The sequence below is a fragment of the Hypanus sabinus genome, chromosome 16, assembly GCF_030144855.1.
Source record: "Hypanus sabinus isolate sHypSab1 chromosome 16, sHypSab1.hap1, whole genome shotgun sequence".
NCBI lineage: Eukaryota > Metazoa > Chordata > Chondrichthyes > Myliobatiformes > Dasyatidae > Hypanus > Hypanus sabinus.
Window position 1 is genome coordinate 80,385,657 of NC_082721.1, and position 24,892 is coordinate 80,410,548.

Here is a 24,892-nt window from a genome sequence, read left to right on the forward strand (position 1 = left end):
GAGAGCTACATAGAATTTACAGCAGCCTGTCAAATGGCTTGGTTCAGTGAGAGCACACTGCTGTTTCCATTTCACTGGAGCAGCTTTTCAGCCATATCTAACTCGTCGTCATAACTCTCCAATCCTTTCTCTCATTAACTATTCACCCTAACTTTATGTGGGGATAGGGCTCCATGTTCTCCCCACCCTCTAGATTAGGGTATTTATCTTGAAATCCCTATTTTGATTTCTTATACTGCTGCATGTTGTATGCTCTTCCCTGCATCACAAGCCTGTTTTATTAAAACTTAACATAATTTTACTGGCCTCTATGAAGTCCCAGTTAGCTTTAAACTTTTTGGGGAAGGACTTTAGCTTGTTCATTGTTTCCTAAGAGGTAATCTCATTATTTCTAGTAGTATCATTGCAAATGCTTTTATTTTTCAGGGGCTCATTTTAATGATATAGAATGGGGAAAAAAATAAGAAATTGTTGGAGATACTCAACAGGTCAGATTGCATCTGTGGAGTGGGAAAGTTTTACTGACAATTTTAACATTAATTCTTTAATTATTCAGTTTTATTCAGGTTTTTAACATTAAGTACTTTGCATTTGTGGACTGGTTGCAAGTTGAACGCAACTCTCCCACTTTTCAGCTCTCTCAGATCCTTTTGTTCCTCCATGCTTTTTAAAATTATATTCTCAGTAAGTGTCTATCTCAAATTGTAACATCTCACACGCTAGTTTTAAAGTCTCCTTGTAGTTTATTGCGACCATCTCCAAACTAACACTGCACCATCCACCACTAGAAATATTGATTTCCTTTTACAATCTGTAGATGCTGGAAATCCAAGCAGCACACCCAAAATGCTGGAGGAACCGAGCAGGCCAGACAGCATCTATGGAAAAGAGTAGAGTCGATGTTTTGGGTGGAGACCCTTTGGTAGGTTGGTCCAGCAATTTGTGTATATTTCCGTTTTGTATTACTAAGCATGTTAGATTCTAGCAGTGACAAGACAGCCTACCGAGGAGAAGTTAACACCCTGATAAAGTGATTAAAGTTAACACCCTGATTAACAACCTCTCAGTCAATGTCCAAAAAAACAAAAGCTGATTGTGGATTACAGGAGGAACGGAGACAGACTCGCCCCAATAAAAGTAATGGCTCTGTAGTTGAGAAGGTGAGTAGTTTCAAGTTCCTCGGTATACACATCACCGAAGATCTCCCCTGGACTGTACACACTGGCTGTGTGGCAAAAAAAGCACATCAGCATCTCTTCCATCTCAGGTGACTGAAGGAGTTTGGCATGGACCCCCAAATCCTCAAGACTTTCTTCAGGGGCAGCAGGTGCATAAAGAAGGCCTGGAAGATCATCGGGGACACCAGTCACCCCAACCATAAACTGTTTCTGGCAAACAGTACCTCAGCATAAAAGCCAGGACCAACAATGGGACAGCTTCTTTCTACAAGCCATTAGGCTCTTAAATTCACATGTCTGTACATTGTGACAGAGTCATAAACCAAAGGTTTTTACTCCCTGGCATTGTGAGATGGACTTACATTTAAATAAATTACCAGAGCTTACTGGAGCTAGATTGATGATAACTGTGCCCAGCGTTCGGTGTACTGTCAGTAACCAGTAGTATCTTAGGCTGAACATAAGATATTGGAGCAGAATTAGGCTATTCAGTCCATTGACTCTGCTCCATCATTCAATCTTAACATATTTATTTTCCCTCTTGATTCCATTCTGTCTTCTCCTCGTAACCTTTGATGCCCTTACTAATCAAGAACCTATCAACACTGCTTTAAACTTGTTTTCCTACACAGCACAGAAATATTTTCTGGGCCTATTAGTTTAGTGGTTCTAGTAACTACATGCCTCACTCCCTCCCACTGAACTTTACCCTTTCCTTGCTCAACTTCTGTAGTTCTTGTACATCCTGTGCAATCAAGATGCTAGAATTTGTCTGATCATATTGTTGGAGAGTGTAAATGCAGGCAAAGTGAATGGAGTTTGTTGGAGGCAAACAAGGCTCCAAATCATCTTGCAGCTGGGGTCACGGACAGTGCGTGGTTTTCCCTCATATCTGTTCCTGAGAGAAATTTTCAGCTACATGTGACAATTTTCAGAACTCATTGCCTGGCCTGCCTAAGATGTATTTTGGATTTGACCCGAAATGGTAATTTTGCCTACTCTATCACTGATGCAGCCGTACTGATGAATATTTCCAGCATGTTATGTCCTTATTTGAACAGTTTCACATCTCTGCCAGGAAATGGAATTGAAACATTTATCCCTTGTGAGCAATGTTATTTTGACATAATACTGCCTTTTGTGTGAAAATCCAAGCTCGATGATCATGCCTTTACAATTAAGTGTAATGTGGAAGAGTTCCTGGTGTGACGTTCTGATACAGTGCGCGCCCATGACCGTGCAATGTTCTAATGCACTGTGCTCAATGTGATTCTGCTCCAATGGACAGTCGGGTAACATCTCCAAGCAACACACGGATCAGAGTGGGTGCTGCAAGGAGTATGTTGGAGGGGGAGCTTTGTGCAACCCCTCTGCAGTATAACGCAGCCTTTTTGGGACGTATCTCTGTGCATTACCATTCCAATGTAGGTAAAGGGTAAAAGTATCAGGGTGGTGCGGTTCTGATGTAGTTTGGAGGAAATAGAAACGGGAACCATCTCTGATTATAAACGATTGACTGAATAACAACTTTTGTGTTGTTCAATGCTGATTGACATGGTGTGCTCTGGATTCATTGACTTGCACTGTGTTTTGGATTTATTAAACTTTGTGCTCTGGATTAGGACAACAGCAGACATTTCACATTATTTACTGCAGTAAGAGGCCTTTTAATTAGTCACAGGAGATAGTTAACAGTTCAATAACTGATGTCAAACTATCACGTTGCCCTGAACACAGTTCATCAAACAAAGAATTGATAGTGTCTGAAGGTTTCCAGATATGACTGACTAATTGCCAGGGTGGATTCTGTTTACTATGTATGCACTGTCTGATGATTTATTCTGCAGTGGCAGCCAGATGGACATTAATCTGAGGAACTGGTACAGACACTGTTAGCTGGGGGCAGAACACAGCTGAAGCTTGGCCACAGAGATGTGCTCGCTGGCTGCGTCTGATTTCAGGCCTTGGCTGGCTACATTTTTTTTTTTGCATCTTCACAATGAACCAATTGACAAAATGCTTGTCCATGTTATGGCCCTGGTGCTGGTGCTGTCACAGTTTTATTGAACATAAATATTACCTTCAGTTTACCCGACACTTGGCATGTCCTTCCATTGGAGGTTGTTCTGTACAAACAGTGAGCTGACTATAGGGAAGTCCCAAGGCCTGATTTCAGCCTTCGCTGTTGTCGAGTTTGACTGTCTGCTTAAGCCTGGCGTTTGGTAGAATTTGGAAAGGAAAGTGTCTGTGCGCAGGGGGAGTTCTTGATCTACAACTAATGCTTATAGTGGGTATAGATACTTAAAGTACTGCTTTTGAAAAGAAGCTCCTCTAATTCTAGAAACTAATCTAAATACTTTGAACGTGCGTCCATCATCATCTGCTCTTGCTCCAGCTACAGGATTAGCGTTGAGTGGGTTAAGATGGTTTAACATGTTGTTCTCTCTGTGTATCAGCATAGATTTTACCATGATGGAAGTCCAACAAATTATCAAAGCTGGCATTATGAAACAGCCCACATCCCAGTGATGACTGGCATTGCATTTTACAGGGACTGTATAGTTAAACCCACCAGTATCATGTATTAATTATACAACATGGCAGTGTTGGAATACAGAATTTATCCCTGTGACAGGTGGACAGTCAATTACATTGTTGTATATATTGGGATTGTATATCCAATATTGTACAAAATATTAGTCTGATGAGAGAAAACTGATTCAGAGTATGTTACTGAAGACTTGGGATTGCCATACAAAACCTGACCATTGAAACTCCTGAAACTGGATCTAACCCAATAGTTCAATATCCTTTTGCCAATTGTTGCATTGGCCTGCATTTTCCGATTGTTTTGAGTCAATTGGCCAGTTCATCACTGACTCGGGTGGATAAGAAAAAGAATGGATGTGTCTGCCAACTCATTTTTGGCACTGGAGCTGGGTATAGGTTTCTGCAGCAGTGTGCATTGGCAGGGAAGTGTTCTGTGTCACTTTGACCAGGGTTTTACACATGGGGCCCTAGTACTGAGCATTGGGTGAAGGGGTATGTAAGGATGCGATGCACATTTGTACAAATCAGTCCGTTGAGTGGTATCACTGTGCTTTCACTCAAAGCCCTGATAGATTTGCCCGCGGCGAATGGCATCCGTGTGCTGATTGTATTTGTACTCTCCTTGGTAGTCACCTTCGCTGCATTCCGAGCCGCTTGCCAACAGGATGCCATCGTCGTTGGGGTAGTTGGAAATGCAGCAGTACTTGGCGTCAAACACCTGGCGGCTCAGCCCGTACACAGTCATTCCTTTCTGCGAGGCCCCCTGGTTTGTTCCCATCTGTAGCGACACGATACTGGAGTCGCACTTTTCAGTGCCCAGCTTGTTGTCAACAATGTGTCTCCGTGTTCCTGGGGCCGTCATTCCAGCCTGAAAACAGCAACCAGACGGATTGGAGAGAGACCTGCGTAAACTCTGCTACATCCCACTCCCCAACCCCTTTGAGTGAGCCACATCTGCTGAGATTCCTGTTTGTTAGCTGCAAATTCCACGTAGCTTGCTTAACTTCTCCCACCCCCTGCCATCCTCCAAGAGGACCACAGCCTTGTGGTTTGGAGGCTGGTATGGCTCAATGACCTATGGAGCTATGGTGGCTGGAGTCGATGCTTTGGCCAAACAGGTCAAAGTGTAGAGGGCAGACTAAGAGTGGTCCACTGGTCCTCCAAGTTCAGGGGTTCATCTCAGGGCTGACAACCCTGACTGGTAAAATAAAAATGCTATGGAAATGACGTTGAAGGATCCTTCTACATCTGAATGCGACAGTATTCCTGAGTCTCCACCCGGAACGTGTGACTGACAGCAGTGAAAAGCAAAAGGAAGCTGCTGACGACCTGAGGGTCGCCAGAGATAGAGGATCTTCATTGCTGCCCTAAATGCCAGCTGTGTAACGGGCTGTAAGTAACCCCTGCCATATCCCTCACCTCCACCCACCGTTACCAATATCCTCCACAACCACCAGCACTACTGTCTTTTCCATTGTGCCTATTCTCATTGTAGGAGCAGTGCTGAATGGGTTAACAATTCCCTTGAGAAGTATGTAGGACTTGCACACACCTAAACGTACAGAAAGTGCTGTATCTGATCTCATTTCTGTGCATGCTTCCCCCCCCCCCATACCTGTGTTGCCCCCTTGTTGGTTCCCATTTGGAGGCTGATAGTTGTCTGGTCAAGGGGCTTCTCCACTCCAGTTTTAGGGTCATACAGATGCCTTCTGGTGCCATAGGCTGTCATACCCTGCTGGCTGGCAAATTTATTTGTCCCCATCTAAAGAAAATTGGAACATGAGAGACATCAAAAGTAGTGAAATCTTCCTGTTTGCTTTCTGAAGAGAATCTGACTGATGGAATGGTTTTCTCACTGATAGGATAGACTTGCTTCTGTATAAATGAAACATAATTGATACATTTGATTTTGCCGTAATTTCCACACTCCCTTGACCTTGTCTGAGGTTACCCTCCACCTACCTAATCCACCTGTGCTCAGGGGATTTGGTTGCATGGATATGCCAGTGGAACAGCTATCGCCAACTCCCTCTCCAGATCTTCCTCCACAACGGCTGCCCTTGTGAACAAGCCAATTGCTGTTTCTGTGTATTGTTCAGCAACATAATTTTGATTTGAAAACCTGGTTGATGGGTCAAAGTAATCTTCCCCTAGAGAAGCTTGCCTATCTGGCTATAGCTTCCACCCATTGGCCCACTCAACATCCTAATGATTCATCACCAAAGAATCAATTGCATTGAGAAGTAAGTGATTTGGACAATGGGTCCATCTTTGCTCCTTGTACAAGCAATCCAGGTAGTTTAGTTCACCAAATCATTACCCGTATCCCTGCAGTTTATTCTCTATTGGATGCTCCCCCCCACCCCCCATTTTTCTTTCTTTTGAGAGTGTGAGTTCCAAACCATACCCTCGCTGTTTCTTTAAAATAAAAATTCTCTTTGTACAAAATATAAACAACAGTGCCTACTGGAAATATTCTGCTGGTCAGGCAATGTATCTGGAATGATAAATGGTTAGCATTGCAGGTTGATAGTACTGGGCAACAAAAATTTAGCTTCCTGAATAGTTTTGGGTGTAGCTTATGGATTTTTGAGCTGGTGATTCATGAAAATCACCATGCAGCTTCCCTATGGAGTTATAGAGATGTATGCTCAGAAACAGGCCCTTTGGCCCGTTTAGTCCATGCCGAAAACCATTCAAACTTCTAACCAGCTACCCCTACTATCCGAGTACCTATCCAAATTTCTCTTAGATGTTGAAATCAAGCTCACATGGACCACTTGTGCTGGCGGCACTCTCACGACCCTCTGAGTGAAGTAGTTTCACTCTCACATTCCCCTTAAACTTTTCACCCTTAAGCCATGACCTCTGGTTGGAGTCCCACCTAACCAAAGTGGACAAAACTTGCTTGCAATTACCCTTTTTATATCCCTCATAATTTTGTATACTTCTATCAAATCTCCCCTCAATCTTCTACGATCACAGGTATAAAATCCTAACCCAAACAATCTTTCCTTATAACTCAACTTCTCCAAGTCCGGCAAACTCCTTGTAAGTTTTCTCTGCACTCTTTCCACCTTGTTTACATCTTTCCTACGGGTAGGTGACCAAAACTGCACGCAATACTCCAAATTAGGTCTCGCCAATATCTTGTGTAACTTCCTGCACCATTTTTTTTAAAGTCGCCTATATTTATTATTTTGATTCATAACTCAAGTCAATTAAGTTACCCACAATGTAGGTTGAAAAGTTTTCCCTTGTCAAGGTATGCCTGGGCATACTTAGGCAGGGTGGGCACTGCATGGTAGGACGGGTTTTAGAAAGGCTATCAGTTTCAGTGAAGGATTTTGATATTTGAGATGGATGTTTCCCCAGAATAACTGATGCCAAGATTAAGGAAGGCATTTTGTGAGGTATCCCAATAACTCTTCTGGGCAATCTTCACTGTTTCTGCCATGCAAGTGTGCCGTTTCTCATCAAGGTATTTTCACTTCTTAGTCAGCTTCTGCAGCAAGTTGCTTCTTATAACATATAACCATATAACAATCACAGCAAGGAAACAGGCCATCTCGGCCATCCTAGTCCGTGCCAAACTCTTAATCTCACCTAGTCCCACCTACCTGCACTCAGCCCATAACCCTCCACTCCTTTCCTGTCCATATACCTATCCAATTTTACCTTAACTGACACAACTGAACTGGCCTCTTCTACAAGAAGCTCATTCCACACAGCTACCACTCTCTGAGTAAAGAAATACCCCCTTGTGTTTCCCTTAAACTTTTGCCCCCTAACTCTCAAATCATGTCCTCTCGTTTGAATCTCCCCTACTCTCAATGGAAACAGCCTATTCACGTCAACTCTATCTATCCCTCTCAAAATTTTAAATATCTCGATCAAATCCCCCCTCAACCTTCTACGCTCCAATGAATAGAGACCTAACTTGTTCAACCTTTCTCTGTAACTTAAGTGCTTGACCTCTTCAATGTTTTCTCTGTATTTACTGTCCTCTTATCCCTCTTCTAATCCCTGTCTTCAAAGGGTAGCCTCCAACCTGCTGGCATGAACATTGACTTCTCTAATTTCCGTTAATGCCCCTCCTCCCCTTCTTACCCTATCCCTGACATCCCTGACCCTATCTCTCTCTCTGCCCATCACTCTGCCTGTTCTCCATCTCCCTCTGGTGCTTCCTCCCACTCCCCCTTTCTTTCTCCCGAGGCCTCCCGTCCCATGATCCTTTCCCTTCTCCAGCTCTTAGCTTCATCACACCCCCTCCGGTCTTCTCCTATCATTTTGCATTTCCCCCTCCCCCCCACTACTTTCAAATCTCTTAGTATCTCTCCTTTCAGTTAGTCCTGACGAAGGGTCTCGGCCCGAAACGTCGACAGAGCTTCTCCTTATAGATGCTGCCTGGCCTGCTGTGTTCCACCAGCATTTTGTGTGTGTTGTTTGAATTTCCAGCATCTGCAGATTTCCTCGTGTTTGCTCTTCAAAAGGAAGTCCCACTATGCAGAGCAGTGGCCACTAGATAAGGCTGTACCTGAAGTCCAATGATGTTCCGTCCTGCTTTCAGTGTCTCACTGTTAAAAGCACGTTGCTGTTTCTCTGCATACCGCACACCAATGTCTGATTTAGTTTGGTACCCTTTCGTCTTTGCCTGTGAGAGGCAAAAGATAGCTTTTAAGTGATGAGTGAGTCAGATAATTCTAATAAATAACTGAAGATCATTTTGATTAAGGTGGTCACTGTAAACGTACTCACCAAGCTAGCTAGGGCCATGAGAGTGGTCTGAACTTGGGTCAAGTTACAGTTCTCATACAGGTCGTTGGCTTCAAAGCTGTCGTGAAGCTTCACGCCGTATTTTGCGATTGCTTTGAGAAAGTTTCCAATGTTTTCCAGCTGTGGATTAAAAGCAAATGTGAGGGCCAAATCATTTTTAACAACTGGCTGCACATTATTGTACTAAGCTGAATATCTAGTATTATAAAGGCAGAATTGGAAAGGCTATGATTGGAGCTTGCGTTTCATAATTTCAAACTTTTTTTTTTAACAAAATAGATAAACACGCAAATGTCAACCTGGGAAAAATTTTTTTTCATCTGTTACACCTGTGCCCCAACTCTGAGGGGCCGAAGGGTCCAAAGTAGCCCCCTCTTTAGAAAATCGCAAGATCACTATTAATTCGGGTCAGGAGACCCAGGAAATGAGAGAAAGACACGCAGAATCCACAAAGGGGTTTGGAATGTCCTGGACCCTCAGCGATACAAAGCCATGGGAAACGGCCATTGTCTCTTGGAGACGGAATTGTGTATTGAGTACTGTGCTATTTATTTGAAGCCCTTAGGGAATGACCAAAAGTGGGCTGGTTGAGAGGTGGCACCATCCCAACCTGATTGATATCTGAGACCCTGTGAGTCAGGATAAAAGAGGGTCCGGGAAACAGCCCCTTTAGACGCACCAGGAGAAATGCTAGAAATCCCGTGACAGCGTAATAGCGACAGCCGGTGGAAAGCCCACATGCATCCTTTTCCATTTGCCTTGGAATTGGTGGGCCTGACCACGGAAGATGGCTTAGCTAAATAGCAAAAGGAGCTGGTCCTTGACCCGTGACCAGCTACACCAATGGAACGCTCGAAGGATCGACATCATGAAAAGGAAAATGGGCAAGTTCTAAGAAAAATCCGTCTCTCTCTCTCCAACAAAAGGCTGTAGCCTGCATGAACTTGAGTGACTTTTATATTTCCATCGGACAATACATTATCCCCTAGACAACGATAGAGCTATTTCTTATTGATTATTATTATACCCGCACTTTTAGATTTAGTATTGACGACGTATGTTATCTGTATGTTTGCATTGATATTATTTTTGTGTATTTTTATCAATAAATACTGTTTAAAAATAGTACCATCAGACTTCAACGGACCTCTCTATCTTTGCTGGTAAGTGACCCAGTTACGGGGTATGTAACACATCGATAACATTTATTCCAATAATAAACTTCAGTCTCACAGAATTTGCACATTGGTTGTTTGTCGGTACTGCACGGTGACATAGATCTACATGCTCAGATAATAAATTTACTTTGAAATAGTTTTGCTTTCAGATCGCTGCCAGTGGTGTGATGGTGGTAAGAGTGTAGGTGAAAAAGCTGGATGAAACAGATTTATGTGTAAATAATGCCAATGAAAATTAATATTTCGTTCAAGCTATTCACTAAGGCATTTCACTGCAGAGGCCAGATCAGCTGGCAGAAATATTGTGAGCATTCTATCTTGGTGAACACATCAACCAAACAACCAGTGGCCTCACTAAGAGAAACAACCCCCAAGTCCTCCTTTCCCCATCTATTCCCTCCAAAGAAGCACCGTGACTGTTGGAGGTCATTTTCGGTGCTAATCTATGCTCTGGCCCAATGCCAAGGAAACAGTTCACTTTGTGTTTGATGGAATAAAGCATACCCATGAATGACCAAGTCCACATTGTTCTTAAAAGAAGCCAAGCTAAGGCTGGCTTTTGTCACTCTACAACAAGTGTCAGGGGAATTGCACATTTATTTCTCTAACGTATTGGAAAAGGGATTTCAGGCTAGATCATCCTCGCCCTCTGTCTTGTGTAACCGGGTCATGGATATGATGCTAATTCTGATTTAGTTGTGCTTCCACTAAAAATGATGCAGCTTACCGTTTTTTTTTGTGCAAGAACTGAAATTAACCATTTTTTTCCAAAAGCTAATAAAATAAACAAGAAATCACCTAAAAGTCAAGCCCCAAGTGAGGATCTTCAAGTTATCAGATGCCATCTGGTTGCATCAATACTCGAACAAGAGGAAAAATAAACTATAGTCTTGGGTAAATACCAGTAATGCAATGTCCTTACCGGAAAAAACATACTGAGGCAGCCAATAGGGTTAAATTCTTCAAGCGACGCCAATGGGGACAGTTTCTTAGAAGTAGATATCTCTGGTTATAAGCTATGATTGTTATCTCTACGGACCAATTGTATGTCATTGTTGCTATTTGAGGTACTGCGATTCATTGGAACTACTTGTGAGTCATTGGAGTTGTATGATGTATTTACAAAAGCAAATATGAGATGACAGTAATCTAAAATAAAAACAAAAAAATGCTTGGTAGGTCAAGCAGTAGTGTACCTGGGACTACGGGAAGTTGATGTAGTGTATTCGTGCCTTGGTTGCTTTTATGGTGGTATCCAAAGAAGATTGTGTATTTGGAATACAGTTTTCTTGACTGTACTGTTTTAAATATCTTTGACAGGGGCAGTAAAGTAAGACCACAAGCCTAATGGGGACCTATTCAACCTACGATGCCTCAGTTCCAGGACTAACACCATCCCAATTCCAGTGGTCAAGCTGCTGTGCTGGCACATAATTGGAGACTGATACTCCAAGTAACTGCTGACTCATTTACTGAAATCTGTGACCTCAGACTCAGCATCTACAAGAGAAGGCCCAGCCTGTCTCTATCGTACAACTTTGCCTTCCGAATAAAAAGTTTCACAGCAGAAACCTAGAAATCTTAGAAGGCAGACATTAGTGACGAGTCGCATTCACAGCCAGTTAAAGGAGACCACCTAATAATAAAGACCTCAAACTTATCAATAAAACCTCTCGATTATCTGCACAGCAGTGATTCTACCCTCCTAGGCTACTGTAACTTTAACTACCTTATAGCAACAAACCAGAGATACTAGTTGTACTGGCCTTGCAAAATCATCCAAATCTACCAGAAAGAAAAGCAAACTAATGTCCTCTTTTAGACCAAATTCCTGACGTCAGCAGCCTTAATTACACCAGATCAGTTGTGTCAGAAAGACCACGTCCATGTGCTTGACGCTAGACCTTTGAAACCGAACCACTATTTCGAAGTCCTGTCCTGGGAGGAGTGTGCAATTTGAACTTGGGAATTGGTTCTGTGACACTCTCAAAGCCTCGCAAGAAAGTGCAACAGTCCCACTAGTTCCGAGCAAGCCGTGGCCCAGGTGAGAAGCAACATGAGGGTTGTCACTGTGAACCTTGAGGCCCTGCATAGGAAGCACCTGGAAGCCCACTCTATATGGCAGAAGGAGCCACCACTTTCTGAAGCAATCTCCCATTATGTTGGCTTCTTCTGCCCCAACTGTAGAAGAGTCTGCAGGTCCCATAATTGGCTTATCAATCACTTTATATAATTCTAATTTATTGAGGTACAGTGCAGAATAGTCTCTTCTGGCACTTTGAGCTGCACCTCCGAGCTTCCTCCTGATTTAACTCTAGCCTAATCACAGGGCAATTTACAATGACTAATTAACCTACTAACTGGTACATCTATAGACTGTGGGAGGAGGTTAAGCACCTGGAGGAAATCCACACAGTCATGGGGTTGGGGGAGTGTATAAACACCTCACAGACTGTGGTGAGAATTGAACCCAGGTTGCTGGTACCATAAAGAGTTGTGCTAACCACTGCGATACTGTGCCACTTTGAACCCATAGAAGTGAAAACAAGCCAATATCTGTTCATGCCTCTGAGGATCTAACCTGATCCCAACATATCATTGCAGCTACAAAGAAGGCAAGGCAGCAACTATATTTCATTAGGACTTTGAGGAGATTTGGTTTATCACCTAAAACACTCAAAAACTTCTCAGATCAACCATGGAAAGCATTCTGACTGGCTGCAACACTGTCTGGTTGCTACCGTATCGGATCGAAGTAAACTGCAAAGGGTGGTAAAATTAGACAGCTCCATCATGGATTCTGGCCTCTGTAGCATTCAAAATATCTTCAAGGAGCGATGCTTCAAAAAGGTGGCATCCAATATTAAAGACCCCCTTCACCCAGGATATGCCCTCTTCTCAATGTTATCATCGGGAACGAGATACAGAAGGCACACGCTTAGCGATTCAGGAACAGCTTCTTCCCTTCTGCTATCTGATTTCTGAATGAACAATGAGCCCATGAGCCTCACTATTTAAAAAAAAATTCTGTTTTTACACTACTTATTTTAATCCACTAATGTACATACAGTAATTCATTTTGTTTCTATATTTATCATGGATTACATCGTACCTCTGCCGCAAAGTTAACAAATTTCACCAATAATGCCGGTGATATTAAACCTGATTCTGACTCTACAATGCCAATCATCTGCCTGAGAGGAGGGGATGCTACAGGAACCAGTACTGGAATCTCTCCACTTACAGTGTATGATAATGGATGAAAATATGGCATGACATCATCCACATCTGCCCTGATATAAAGCTACTTGGGAGAGTCATCAACAAGGAAGACATACTGTATACTCTGCACAGTCAATTGACAGAGTCACAGGCTTTTTATTATGCGCCAAAGTGATTATGTGTGATAATTTACTTCCATGTGGAGAATAGAGAGGCACTATTTCTATAAATGGGAAGAAGCATTTAAATACAAGTTCACAGGCAGAAAGTCAATATTAGGGTAGATCAATCAAGCCTTCAAATAGAATGTTTGTCTTTGAGGGTTTTGGAATACAAAGGAGAATCAGAATCCGGTTTAATATCACCAGCAGGTGTCGTGAAATTTGTTAACATTGTGGCAGCAGTACAATGCAATACAAAATAATAGAAAAGAGAAATAAAACTGTGAGTGACTTATATATATGCAGTGCAGAAATAGAAATAAATAAGTAGTGAGGTTGTGTTCAAAGGTCTGATGTCCATTCAGAAGTTGGATGGCAGGGGAGAAGTGAAGAAATTTTGCCAGAGCTGTGCAGAGTTCTGGTGAACAACACACTAAGTATTGTCTGCAGTTTTGGTCTGTGTACTCAAGGAAGGATATAATTGCCTTGGAGACAGTGCAGTTCAGATTCATTAGATCAGCCCCTGGGATTTTCATATGAAGGAAGATTGAGTAAGGTTACCCTATACTCACTGTCCTGAGGCACAATAAGAAACGATCCCTGAATCTTCGATTTAGAAAGGAACTGACAAAGCTCGGCTGAGAAACTATTTCCTTTGGCTGATGCCTAGGGCATGAACTCAGGATAAGTGATTGATCATTTAGAATGCAGAAGTTCTGTGTAAATAGACTTTTGTATATGGGATCAGGTGGGGGAAATGGATCAGCTGTTGTTTCACTGTACAGCAGAATAGGATTACATTCTTAAATATTTTGATCACTTTAGTGCCATTATTTGTCTAAATTGTCTTTCTAAAAGTTAACATTTACTTCCAGTCCTGATTATAAGATCTGAATTTATATTAATCCAGTAATATTATTAACTAAAGTATGAATCTTAGTCTGACAAACCTTACCTTCCCAATTCCATGCTGGTTGCTCTGATTTCTTTACAGATACTGTTTTGGCTTTGGGCTGATTTCCAGGAATTGTCCAGAGTTGATGCAGGGAGGGCAAACCTGTAACTGACTCTAGAGTAGATTTACTCCTCTCTTTTTTTTTAACAAACTAGCAGGTATATGTTGGCTGGCTTGTTCCCGATGGTATTACTGAGAAAGCCCCCCTCTTCAAGTATTAGACTCATTAATTAAGCAGAGACTAGACTTACGATGTTGCTGCTCAGTCAGTAATAACGTCCAATCATATTTTTGCATAACTAAAGCCCTGGAGTTTCCACCCAGTACTGCCCCTCTGTATTGAAACTGTTAGAAAAGCATTGCCTTTTTTGGGTGTAAAGCTCACTGCGGATATTTATCTTATCTTTGGGCTCTTGCAGAGGCTGAGATGGAGTCTGTGTTACTTTCAGGGACATCTTTGCAGTCTCCCTGCCAGATGCTATGTGGGAGCGCGCCTGGTTTCCATCATTTATCGGTACATTCTCGTCCTGCAGATGGATCGGGAAAAACGTTCCATATGCAATAGGCTATTGCCATGGAAGGAAAGGTCTAATCCTCCCATTTATCTTTAAATGGTAAGATAATCAAAACTGAAAAGTCTGGGTTTTCAAAATGCAACTAAGTCTTGGTCAATTGGCTGTGAGCTTGAATTCTCTAATGAGAAGAGAACAATCCTTGGCATTTACAGTCTTGGGTCCTACAGAAGTATTCTCAAACCACTACTGAATTGAATTCAAGCCACAGAAGGACAGGTGATTAAAGATTTGTCAATGACGTAGGTTTTAATCGATTCCTCCTTCCGGTGAACAAATCTGCCTGCTTCCTCTATTCCCCACTCGGACCTTTCATTTCTTCTCACCTGCCTATTCCTTCCCCGTGGGTCCCCTTCTCTTTCCCTTTCTCCAACTGTCTACTCTCCTAACCTATCAGATTCTCTCTTCCCTTGTCCCTGACCTTCCCCACCCACCTGGCTTCCAGCTCACCTCTTTTCCCATATTATTCTGTCACCTTTCCCCCCTTCCTTCTCTGTCCTGAAGAAGGGTCTTGGCCCAAAACATCGACCTTAGATTCACTTCCTTAGTTGCTGCCTGACCTGCTGAGTTCTTCCAGTGTTTAGTGTGTGTTGCTTTAGGTTCTAAGGTGCTTCTTATGAGGAAGGAAGACAGGTTCAGGGAAGAATTTTTTCAACTGCAGGACCTTGGCATTTGAACACATAGCCACCACTTGAGAAGTTATTAAAATTGGGAACACACCAGAAGCCAGGATAAGAAGATAGGACAGGATGTTGAGTGAAATTGTAGGAAGGGATAAGGACTTACAGGTGTTGCTGATCAGCAGCAACACCTCTGCCACGATTATCCTCAACATCGGCACTCTACGAGGTCTCATCCTGAACCTCCTACTCTTCTGCCTGTACACTCACGTCCGCGTGGCTAGCTTCTTGTTTAACTCCATCTACACGTTTGCAGATGATCCCCGCACAATCAGTCATTCAGGATGGAGACAGAGAGCCTAGGGACATAGTGTCAGCAAGACCAACGAGCAAAGTCATCGACTTCAGGAAGGAGAATAGTACCCAAACTCCTGTTTACATCAATGGTGCTGAAGTCAAAAGGGATGAGACTTGAAAATTCCTGGGAGTGAACATTGACAACAGCGTCACTACTTCCTAAGGAGGCGAAAGAAATTTGGCATGTCCTCTTTGACCCTGATCGATTTTTATTAATGCACCATGGAGAATACCCTATTTGGGTGCATCATATGAGGACTAGACTATAAAAGCAACAATGTAATGTTGAGACTTTATAAAACACTGGTGGGTCTCACTTGGAGTTTTGTGAGCAGTTTTAGGCTCCTTATCTGAGAAAGGACGTGCTGACACTGAAGAGGGTTCAAAGGAAGTTCACGAAAATGATTTCAGGATTGAAAGGCTTGTCATATGAGGAGCTTATGAGGGCCTGTGCTCACTGGAATTCAGAAGAATGAGGGGTGACCTCACTGAATGTTGAAGGGTCTTGATAGAGTGGATATGGAGAGGATGTTTCCTATGGTATGGGAGTCTAATGCCAGAGGACATAGCCTCAGAATAGAGATGAGGAGGAATTTCTTTAGCCAAAGAGTGGTGAATCTGTCAAATTGATTCCCACAGGTGGCCAAGTCATTGGGTATATTTGAGGCAGAGGTTGCTAGTTTGTTGATCAGTCAGGGCATGAAGGGATATGGGGAGAGGGCATGAAGGGATATGGGGAGAAGGCAGAAGACTGGGGTTGAGAAGGAAAAATGGACCAGCCATGAAGATATGGTGGAGCAGACTCGATGGGCCAAATGGCCTAATTCTGCTCTTGTATCTTATAGTCTTATGATCACAGTTTGGTATGGCAACTGCTTTGCCCGTGGCCACAAGAAACTGCAGAGGGTTGTGGGCACAGCCCAGCACATCACAAAAACCAGCCTCCCTTCCGTAAACTCTGCCCATGCATCTCACTGCCTCAGTAAAGCAGCTAGCAGAACGTTCCCACCCACCCTCGGCTTTTGTATCTGCTCCCCTCTCCCGGAAGATACATAGGCCAGGATTAAGAACAACATCCATCGCATTGCTATGAGACTATTGAATGTTCCCCTATTACCACTAAATGGACCCTTGACCTCACAATCTAACATTGCGTGGTCTTGCACCTTACTGTCTAATTGCACTGCACTTTCTTTGTACTATAACTCTTCCTTTCTCTGCTATTGTTGCATCTCATTCTACCTGAATGCACTATTGTTATCAACTGATGTGTCTGAAGAGTATGCAGGAAGAAAACTTTGGTGTAAGTGACACGAATGGATCTACCAATTTACAACTGTGGGCTTCTAGGGCTGATTGATCTGGAGGAGTTACATGCTTCCTGCTTTCCCAGCGGGTGGATAGGACTGAATGGTGAATATTCACACCAGTCCATTCACAGCATAATGCCTGAGCCTGCTTACACACAGACCTTGATCCACACTGATGCCAGATGCACCCTTACAGTGTATTATCCGTACCTGGTGCCAGTTCTGTGGGGATTCGTTAATCTTCTTGATTGAGCCAGGCTGCAGTGTATTAATAAGTCTTAAAGAAAAGGAAATGCAAGATTAAAACTTTAAATGTCAATGCAATCGTTCCCCAGCTTCTGAACATTTATATTAACGAAATTACACTGTAATGCTATTGACTTTGAAGTGTGTGTGTCTTCAGTGTACAAAGCCATGACCCACTTTACTGAATAGTACACCATGCACTGGAATACTCTGCCCCTAAATACCTATAGTTATCCCCCTTTATTCAAGAGCATCCATCATCAGAGACGCCCAGCAACCAGGCCATGCCCTCTTCTCGCTGCTGCCATCAGGTAGGTCTGGCACCAGCAGGTTCAAGAACAGCCGCCTCCTCTCAACCATCAGGCTCTGGAACAAAACGGGATAACCACACTCACTTACCCATCCACTGAGATGTTCCCACAGCATCTCAGAATATAGTATTAATGATAAGACTCTCAGCAGTGTGGAGGATCAGAGGGATCTTGGGGTCCGAGTCCATAAGACACTCAAAGCTGCTGCGTAGATTGACTCTGTGGTTAAGAAGGCGTACGGTGTATTGGCCTTCCTCAATCATGGAATTGAAGTTAGGAATCAAGAGGTAATGTTGCCCTTATATAGGACTATGCTCAGTTCTGGTCGCCTCACAACAGGAAGGATGTGGAAGCCATTGAAAAGGGTGCAGAGGAGATTGACAAGGATGTTGCCTGGATTGGGGAGCATGCCTTATGGGATTAGGTTGAGTGAACTCGGCCTTTTCTCCTTCGAGTGAAGGAGGATGAGAGGTGACCTGGTAGAGGTTTACAAGATGATGAGAGGCATTGATTGTGTGGGTAGTCAGAGGCTTTTTCCCAGGGCTGAAATGGTTGCCACAAGAGGACACAGGTTTAAGGTGCTGGGGAGTAGGTACAGAAGAGATGTCACGGGTAAGTTTTTTTACTCAGAGAGTGGTGAGTGTGTGGAATGGGCTGCCGGGAATGGTTGTGGAGGCTGATACGATAGGGTCTTTTAAGAGAAGTTTAGATAGGTACATGGAGCTGAGTAAAACCTAGGGCTAGAGGTAAGCCTAGTAATTTCTAAGGTAGGGACGTGTTTGGCACAGCTGTGTGGGCTGAAGGGCCTGTATTGTGCTGTAGGTTTTCTATGTTCCTATGTAACCAATGATCTCAATTTAAGGACTCTTTACCTCTTTATCTCATGTTCTCCTTACTTATTGCTATTTATTTTTTCTTGCGTTTGGCACAGTTTGTTGTCTTCTGGTTGATCTTTTATTGATCCTGTTATAGTTACTATTCTATAGGTTCTCTGAAATGGAGACACCTCTTTCTCCTTTATTAGGGAGAGAGAGAGAGAGAGAGAGAGAGAGAGAGAGAGAGAGAGAGAGAGGCTGTGGTATGTCGAATACTGGGTGAAAGCCAAGTCTTTGGGGTACTGCAAGTCTGTGTCTTTGCTGCTGCTTTGCAACATGCTTGAGCACTTGACGGCGGGTGCCGATGCGTCTTTTTGCTGGTGGGGGAGGGGGGATTGTTGCTTGCTGCCACTTATGCATGGGAGGGAGGGGAGCTGGGGGGGGACTTTGGGGTTCTAACATTTAACTGTCATTCATTCTTTGGTGCTCTCCACTGTTTTTCTGGATGGTTGTGAAGAAAAAGCATTTCAGGATGGATATTGTATACATTTCTCTGACATTAAATATACTTTTAAAACCTGAAACTTTGAATATGCCTGCAGGAAAATAAATCTCAGAGATGTATCTGGTGACTATATGTACTCTGATGATAAAATTTACTTTGAATATTTGAACCATTTTGTCCAGCGTTGTCACTTAATTAAACATTTTTAAGCATGCATTCCTTTTGTACACTAATGGGAAATACTGAGTACTCAAGCTTTGGTAAAACAATGTTTCCCCAAGCCGCAGTTGATGTAAGTCACTGGTGGAATAGAGCATCAGCAACAGGAGTGGAGGGGATAGCTGCAGAGTGATGGAGATAAAGAGGGACGAGCAGTTGCAGTTAGAATCACCCCGGTGATGGGTCAGATAGGGCAGAGATTCTGTGGAATGGAGGGCTTGAGATCAATTGGTTGCTTGCCAAGGAAGACGATTGCTGAATGGGGCTTTATAAGGTCGTAGGATGCTAACAGTGGTAACAAAATTTGGGAGAAATATACTCGAGGCCAGAGGTACAGTGAAAGGGCAGTTGTGATTGGTAATAGATCACGCAGACTGAAGGTGTGTGTTAGCTGCAGTAGAAAGTCTTGTAAGATATACACTGGAGCAGTGTGTGGTTTGGATTTGCTTACTTGCACAGTACGACTCCATTCTTCAGCCCATCCATTAGGTTTTCAGATATAGTGACTCCAGTCACATCTTCAATCCACCTCCGGATATCCTCATCTCTTTGTGGGTCATATTTCTGGGCAATCTGCAGGTCACAGGGAAACCATGTGAACTGTCTTGAATTTAGAACCCAGGACTGGGCTTGAGTGTCCCTAGGCCTCGTACTACATCGCATCAGCTGAACCCCTTTCATGTCTTCGTACCATTATATGTACAGCCCTGTTATTCCTCTTCATGTTATCCCTACGTGCCTCTGCCTACAGCCTTGAGCACCAAACTTTCAAACACCCTTTTTCTATACTCCCAAACGTTTTCTAAATCCATTGTCGACCAAGATCTTGTGGGCCCTCTGATTTCCTTCGATAAGATATTAAATAAATGAGTGCAGAACAGGAGTGGACATCACAAAGATGGTAATGATATGGAGGAGCGATGAGGAGATTTTGAAAATGAATGGTGGGAAACGGAGAAGCCGGCAGAGATTTAGGTGCTCAAATAGCTCCAGAGAGAAGATAAAGGGATAGGGATAGACTTGGGTCTCAGGCTCAGGTGCCTCAGGGCCTTGGATCTTGGAGTCTCAGCCACAGTCTTCAGTCTTCAGCCTATTTTTCCACTCTCCCTAACTCTGAAACATTAACATCTTATTTGAAAGGCCTTGATGGAGTAGATGTTTCCTATGGTGGGAGGGTCTAAGAGGACACAGCTTCAAAATATTAACATCTTATTTGAAAGGCCTTGATGGAGTGGATGTTTCCTATGGTGGGAGGGTCTAAGAGGACACAGCTTCAAAATAGAGGGACGTCCTTTTAGAACTGAGATGAGGAGGGATTTGTTTAGCCAGAGAGTGGTGAATCTGTGGAATTCTCTGTGGAGCTGTGGAGGCCAAATCTTTATGTATAGTTAAGGCAGAAGTTGATAGATTCTTGATTAGTCAGGGCATGAGGGGATATGGGGAGAAGGCAGGAGACTGGGGCTGAGAGGAAAATTGGATCAGCCATGATGAAATGGTAGAGCAGACTTGATGGGGCCAAATGGCCTAATTCTGCTCCTATATCTTATGGTCTTATTTATTAAACTTTGATTTTCAAATTATTGCTGTTTTCAAATATCTCCACGGCCTTCCCTCTCCCCATCAGTGCAGTCACCTTGCATCCAAGAACTCGATTTCTTTCCACTTCTGGTAAGCTGATTGTGAAACCTCCATTTTCAGTCTGTGCCAAGGGTCCTGCTCTCAGTTTGAAGGGCTGAACAAACCCACTTAGGCCCTTGGCATCATGAAGTGACCCCAGGGTGGCCTCCAAAAGGCCCCCATTTAGGGAATGAAGAAGGTGAGAAGGGAAGCTGGTCAATTTTTTCTCTCACTCATTTCACTCTTTGCTTCCCTCTCCCTCCTGCTCTTCCTCACTTACTCCCTCCGTCCACGCTTTTAGCCTCATCGCGGATTTAATCGGAGCCTTCTTGAAAGCCAGCAGCGTTTTGCTCTCACTTTGTGGGTTTGTGATTGGGAGGGGCGGCGCAGTGGCGCAGCACCCAACGTAACACTTTACAGAGCCCGCTGCTGTCCACAAGGAGTTTGCATGCTCTCCCTGTGACCACTTGCGTTTCCTCCTGGTGTTCTGGTTTCCTCCCACATTCCAAAGATGCACAGGTTAGGGTTACGAAGTTGATGCCGGGAGCATGGTGACACTTGCAAGCTGCCCCCAGCACATCCTCAGACCGTGTTGGTTTGTTGCCACGACAACGCATTTCACTCTACGTTTTGATGTACACGTGACAAATAAATCTGATCTTTATTTTTAGACAAATGGTTGTTTTAAAAAAAAAGGTCAGCAGTTCCACTGTGCTCCTGAATGCTGAGTGAAAACTGACACGTAGGCCTAGAGAATTGGGAACAAGGAGATCCAGGGCTCGTCCCAAGTTCGGTTCCAGGCCAGGGGAGCTTACTAGCAATCAACACATTACCCGTGCCTGGAAGCACAGACATTTTTCTAGGCAGTCACTTCCTTCCCGTCGCTGAGACCAATCTCTAGCTCTGCCCGACTGCGCCCCTTCCTGATCTCGTACGCTGCTGAGCCTGCATCCATTTCTTCTCATTCCAACGCACTCCTGGCTGGCTGTGCCTTTTCACTGTTCAGACCTATGCCTTCTGTGTATGAGCACACACAGGCCCCCCTATTTTCCACTCAGCTGCTTGCTGACCTGTATTGGGTCCTGTTCAAGCAGCCCCGATTTTAAGGCTGTGACTTTTTTCCCCTCAAATCTCTCCGAGGTCTTGTCTCTCCCTAACTCTGTGATTGCCCTGAGCACTACATTCCTGTGAGCTTCCCTAGTCTTCATTATTCTACCAGTGGCATTTACCTGCCCTCATAACTCATCACCTGGCTCTGCTGAAGGTCTTTGGAGGTGCTCTATAAATGGAAGCTGTTTTGGCATAACTACCCTGAAGCTGCTTGATGGTGAGTCCAGATGTTTCATATTTAAGGCCATCGAACCATAAGATCTAGGAGTAGGCTTAGGCCATTTGGCCCATCGAGTCTGCTCAGCCATTTTATCTTGTCTGATCCACCTCCCCTCTCAGGCCCAATCTCTTGCCTTCTCCCCGTATCCCTTCATATCCTGACCAATCAGAAATCTAACAACCTCTGCCTTAAATATACCCAATGACTTGGCCTCCACCGCCACCTGTGGCAAAGATTTCTGCAGATTTATCACTCTCTGCCTAAAGAAATTGTTCTTCATCTCTGTGCTAAAAGGACACCACTTTGTTCTGAAGCTGTGCCTTCTGGCCTTAGGCTCCCCCACCATAGGGAACATCCTCCTCACATCCACTCTTATCGAGGTCTTTCAACACTCAACAAAGTCAGCCGTCACTCTTCCGAATTCTAGTGTGTACTGAACTTCCATTCGCAAGTGAAGCGATTCAAACAGAATGAAGTTACCTTCATAGAGCAATTGAAGGTTTAGTTCAGGGAATACTTGTAGATAAACTTAACAATTTTTCTAAATTAATCCAAGTTGACTGTGTACCTCAGTAGTATTTGCTTTTAGCGCAGATATTGATCCTCCACTTCCAAACAACCTCACCCCCACATCTGGATCGGTACTACCAGTGCCAAGGACTAAAGTTAGAAACTACATGAATGTCGGATCCAACAACACACACCGATCACACATACATCTGAAATGTTTATCAGACTCTTCCAGTCAAGCAGCTTACAGCTGTGCACCTCCGTAATAGAAAACAGATTTTATGACACCAAATCATTTAAAAGTTTCCCCTTCTCAAACGCAAGTCACAGACTGCAGTTCTGCAGAATCTGTCCTTTAAATAGGACCTGATGTTTGCTGTTTGTATCTGCAGAATCGATACCTCAGAAGGTTAAATTCCTCCAGTTGGCTTAACTTCCCCTGCTCATTTCTGTTGGCCACATTTCATTCATTGACAAGCTGGCTAATATTTAAAGGAATGTTTGTAGAGATTATCACGTCAGTGCTTCCAGAGAAAAGTAGAGAATATGCCCGCACATCTGTCATGCTAATAACTATTAAAAATCAGATGTGACTTCATAACGGAAGGATTGAGGAACTGTATTTGCCGAGCACCTTTTGACTAGCGTCCTTCATTCTGTGCTGAAGCAGTTTCCATGCTTGTAAAAATTAAGGCCAGTGCTTACCTTGCGATTCACCTCTGCTGAGAGTCCATACGCAGGTCCCTTGTTGAAATGCGCTGACATCGTTGAGCTGCAGAGGAAATTTTATTGCAGGCTTATAATTCCAGAGAGCCACTGCCTGCACTCACTCTCGTCAGTTCTGGAAGTCTCACAAAATTTCCCAAACTTTTCAAACTCTTGAATTAGTTGGATCTGAGACTGCTTCCTTATTGGTTCAGAGGACAGCCAATTAGGTTGGCTGACAATTCCAATGACGCCGGCCTATTGGAATTTGAGAAACTGTCGTCATATTTTCCATCTTGGTTGTTTATGTTGGATGTGAAAAGAGATTGGTTTGATTTTGCAGCAGCATTTTATACATAGAAAAAAATTTTGCAATTTGCAGAATATTAGTAAGAGAATTTCTGTGCTGGAGCCAGCTACGCTAGAGAGCCCATGAAATATCAGGTGTTAATCAGGCCAAACTGGCTGGTCTTTGTAATATCAAAAAGGGCCTTACATGGAAGCTCTATAATATTACATCAGGACTCCCAGGTCAGCACATGAAAGATGGCATCTTCCATTCCACTATTATAAACTCTTGAATTGAAATCATACACTATGGTCTTTCAGTCTACCTTGATCTGGACCCTGCTATACATTGGTCTGTCTGCATTACATTTTTGTCTGTAACACTATGTTCTGCATTCTCTACTTTTTCTCTTTTGTGCTATTTTGATATAGCTGTGTATGGAATTATCTGTCTGAATGGCAGGCAAAGTAAAGCTTTTCACGGTATCTCAAACGTGACAGTAATAATCAACTACTTGGCTGCCCTGTAATATCAAACTGGGCATCACTAGTAGGACCTGATGTGATACTTGCCCGTTCTTTATCGGCCGTGTCGCATGGCATGGGTGACCATGGTCTTTCCATGACAGTGATTGTTCTTGGCAAACTTTCCGACAGAAGTGTTTTGCCATTGCCTTCTACTGGGCAGTGTCTTCACAGGACGGGTGACCCCAGCCGTTATCAGTACTCTTCAGAGCTTGTCTGCCTGGCGTCAGTGGCCACATAAGCAGGACGTGATATGGACGAGCTGCTCATACGACCATCCTCCACCTGATCCCACGGCTTCACGTGACCCTGATCACGGGGCTATAGATTGCCGAAAGGTGACCTGCAGGCTACCAGAAGGAAGGAGTGCCTTACACCTCCTTTGGTAAGGCATTGTTTCTGTTATTGTCATTATATCTATAGATATAATAAGCTTGCCCACAAAAAAAAGAGTCTCAGGATGATATATAGTGACATATATGTAATTTGATAATAAAATTTACTTTGAACTTTGGACATATCTCCACTCCCCCACCCAATATGATATTACAGTGGTCAAACGAAGTAATCCCTGTAATAACAGATCAAGTCCCAGTGGATGGCCCTGGTAAGATTGTATAGGTAGATCTCAGGGATATACTTTGTGAGGTTGGGTCAATTCTAACTCACTGTATTTAGAAGAATAATTTAAGTTGAAATGTTGTTTTCAATCTAATCTAGGAATTGAGTATGTAGAACCTGCTCAAAACATCTCAAGATCCAGTTCCTAGAAATTGGATTAGGCTTTGTTGACCCCAAAAAAAAAGGAATAACAGCTGCATGAAATATTGACGTAACAGGGAACTAGCGGTGTTCTGCAACACCTGCGCTGGTTTCTCCGATGCGTAAAAGACCACATCATGAGGACCAACGCAGTAGAGTAGTTTGGGTGGGTTACAGTGA

At 43.4% G+C, this 24,892-nt stretch overlaps 1 protein-coding gene across 1 annotated transcript; it reads right to left on the reverse strand.

The window, feature by feature from the left end:
* Nucleotides 1-1,584: 1,584 nt before the first annotated feature.
* On the reverse strand, nt 1,585-23,336 carry cnn1b (calponin 1, basic, smooth muscle, b). The gene is made up of 7 exons (XM_059992199.1): nt 23,138-23,336; nt 19,427-19,548; nt 17,090-17,156; nt 8,487-8,624; nt 8,266-8,382; nt 5,344-5,490; nt 1,585-4,596 (listed from the first exon to the last, which is right to left on the reverse strand). Exons 1-7 carry the CDS (start codon nt 23,195-23,197, stop codon nt 4,282-4,284), a joined length of 966 nt encoding a protein of 321 aa, XP_059848182.1. The 5' UTR covers nt 23,198-23,336; the 3' UTR covers nt 1,585-4,281.
* Nucleotides 23,337-24,892: the final 1,556 nt, after the last annotated feature.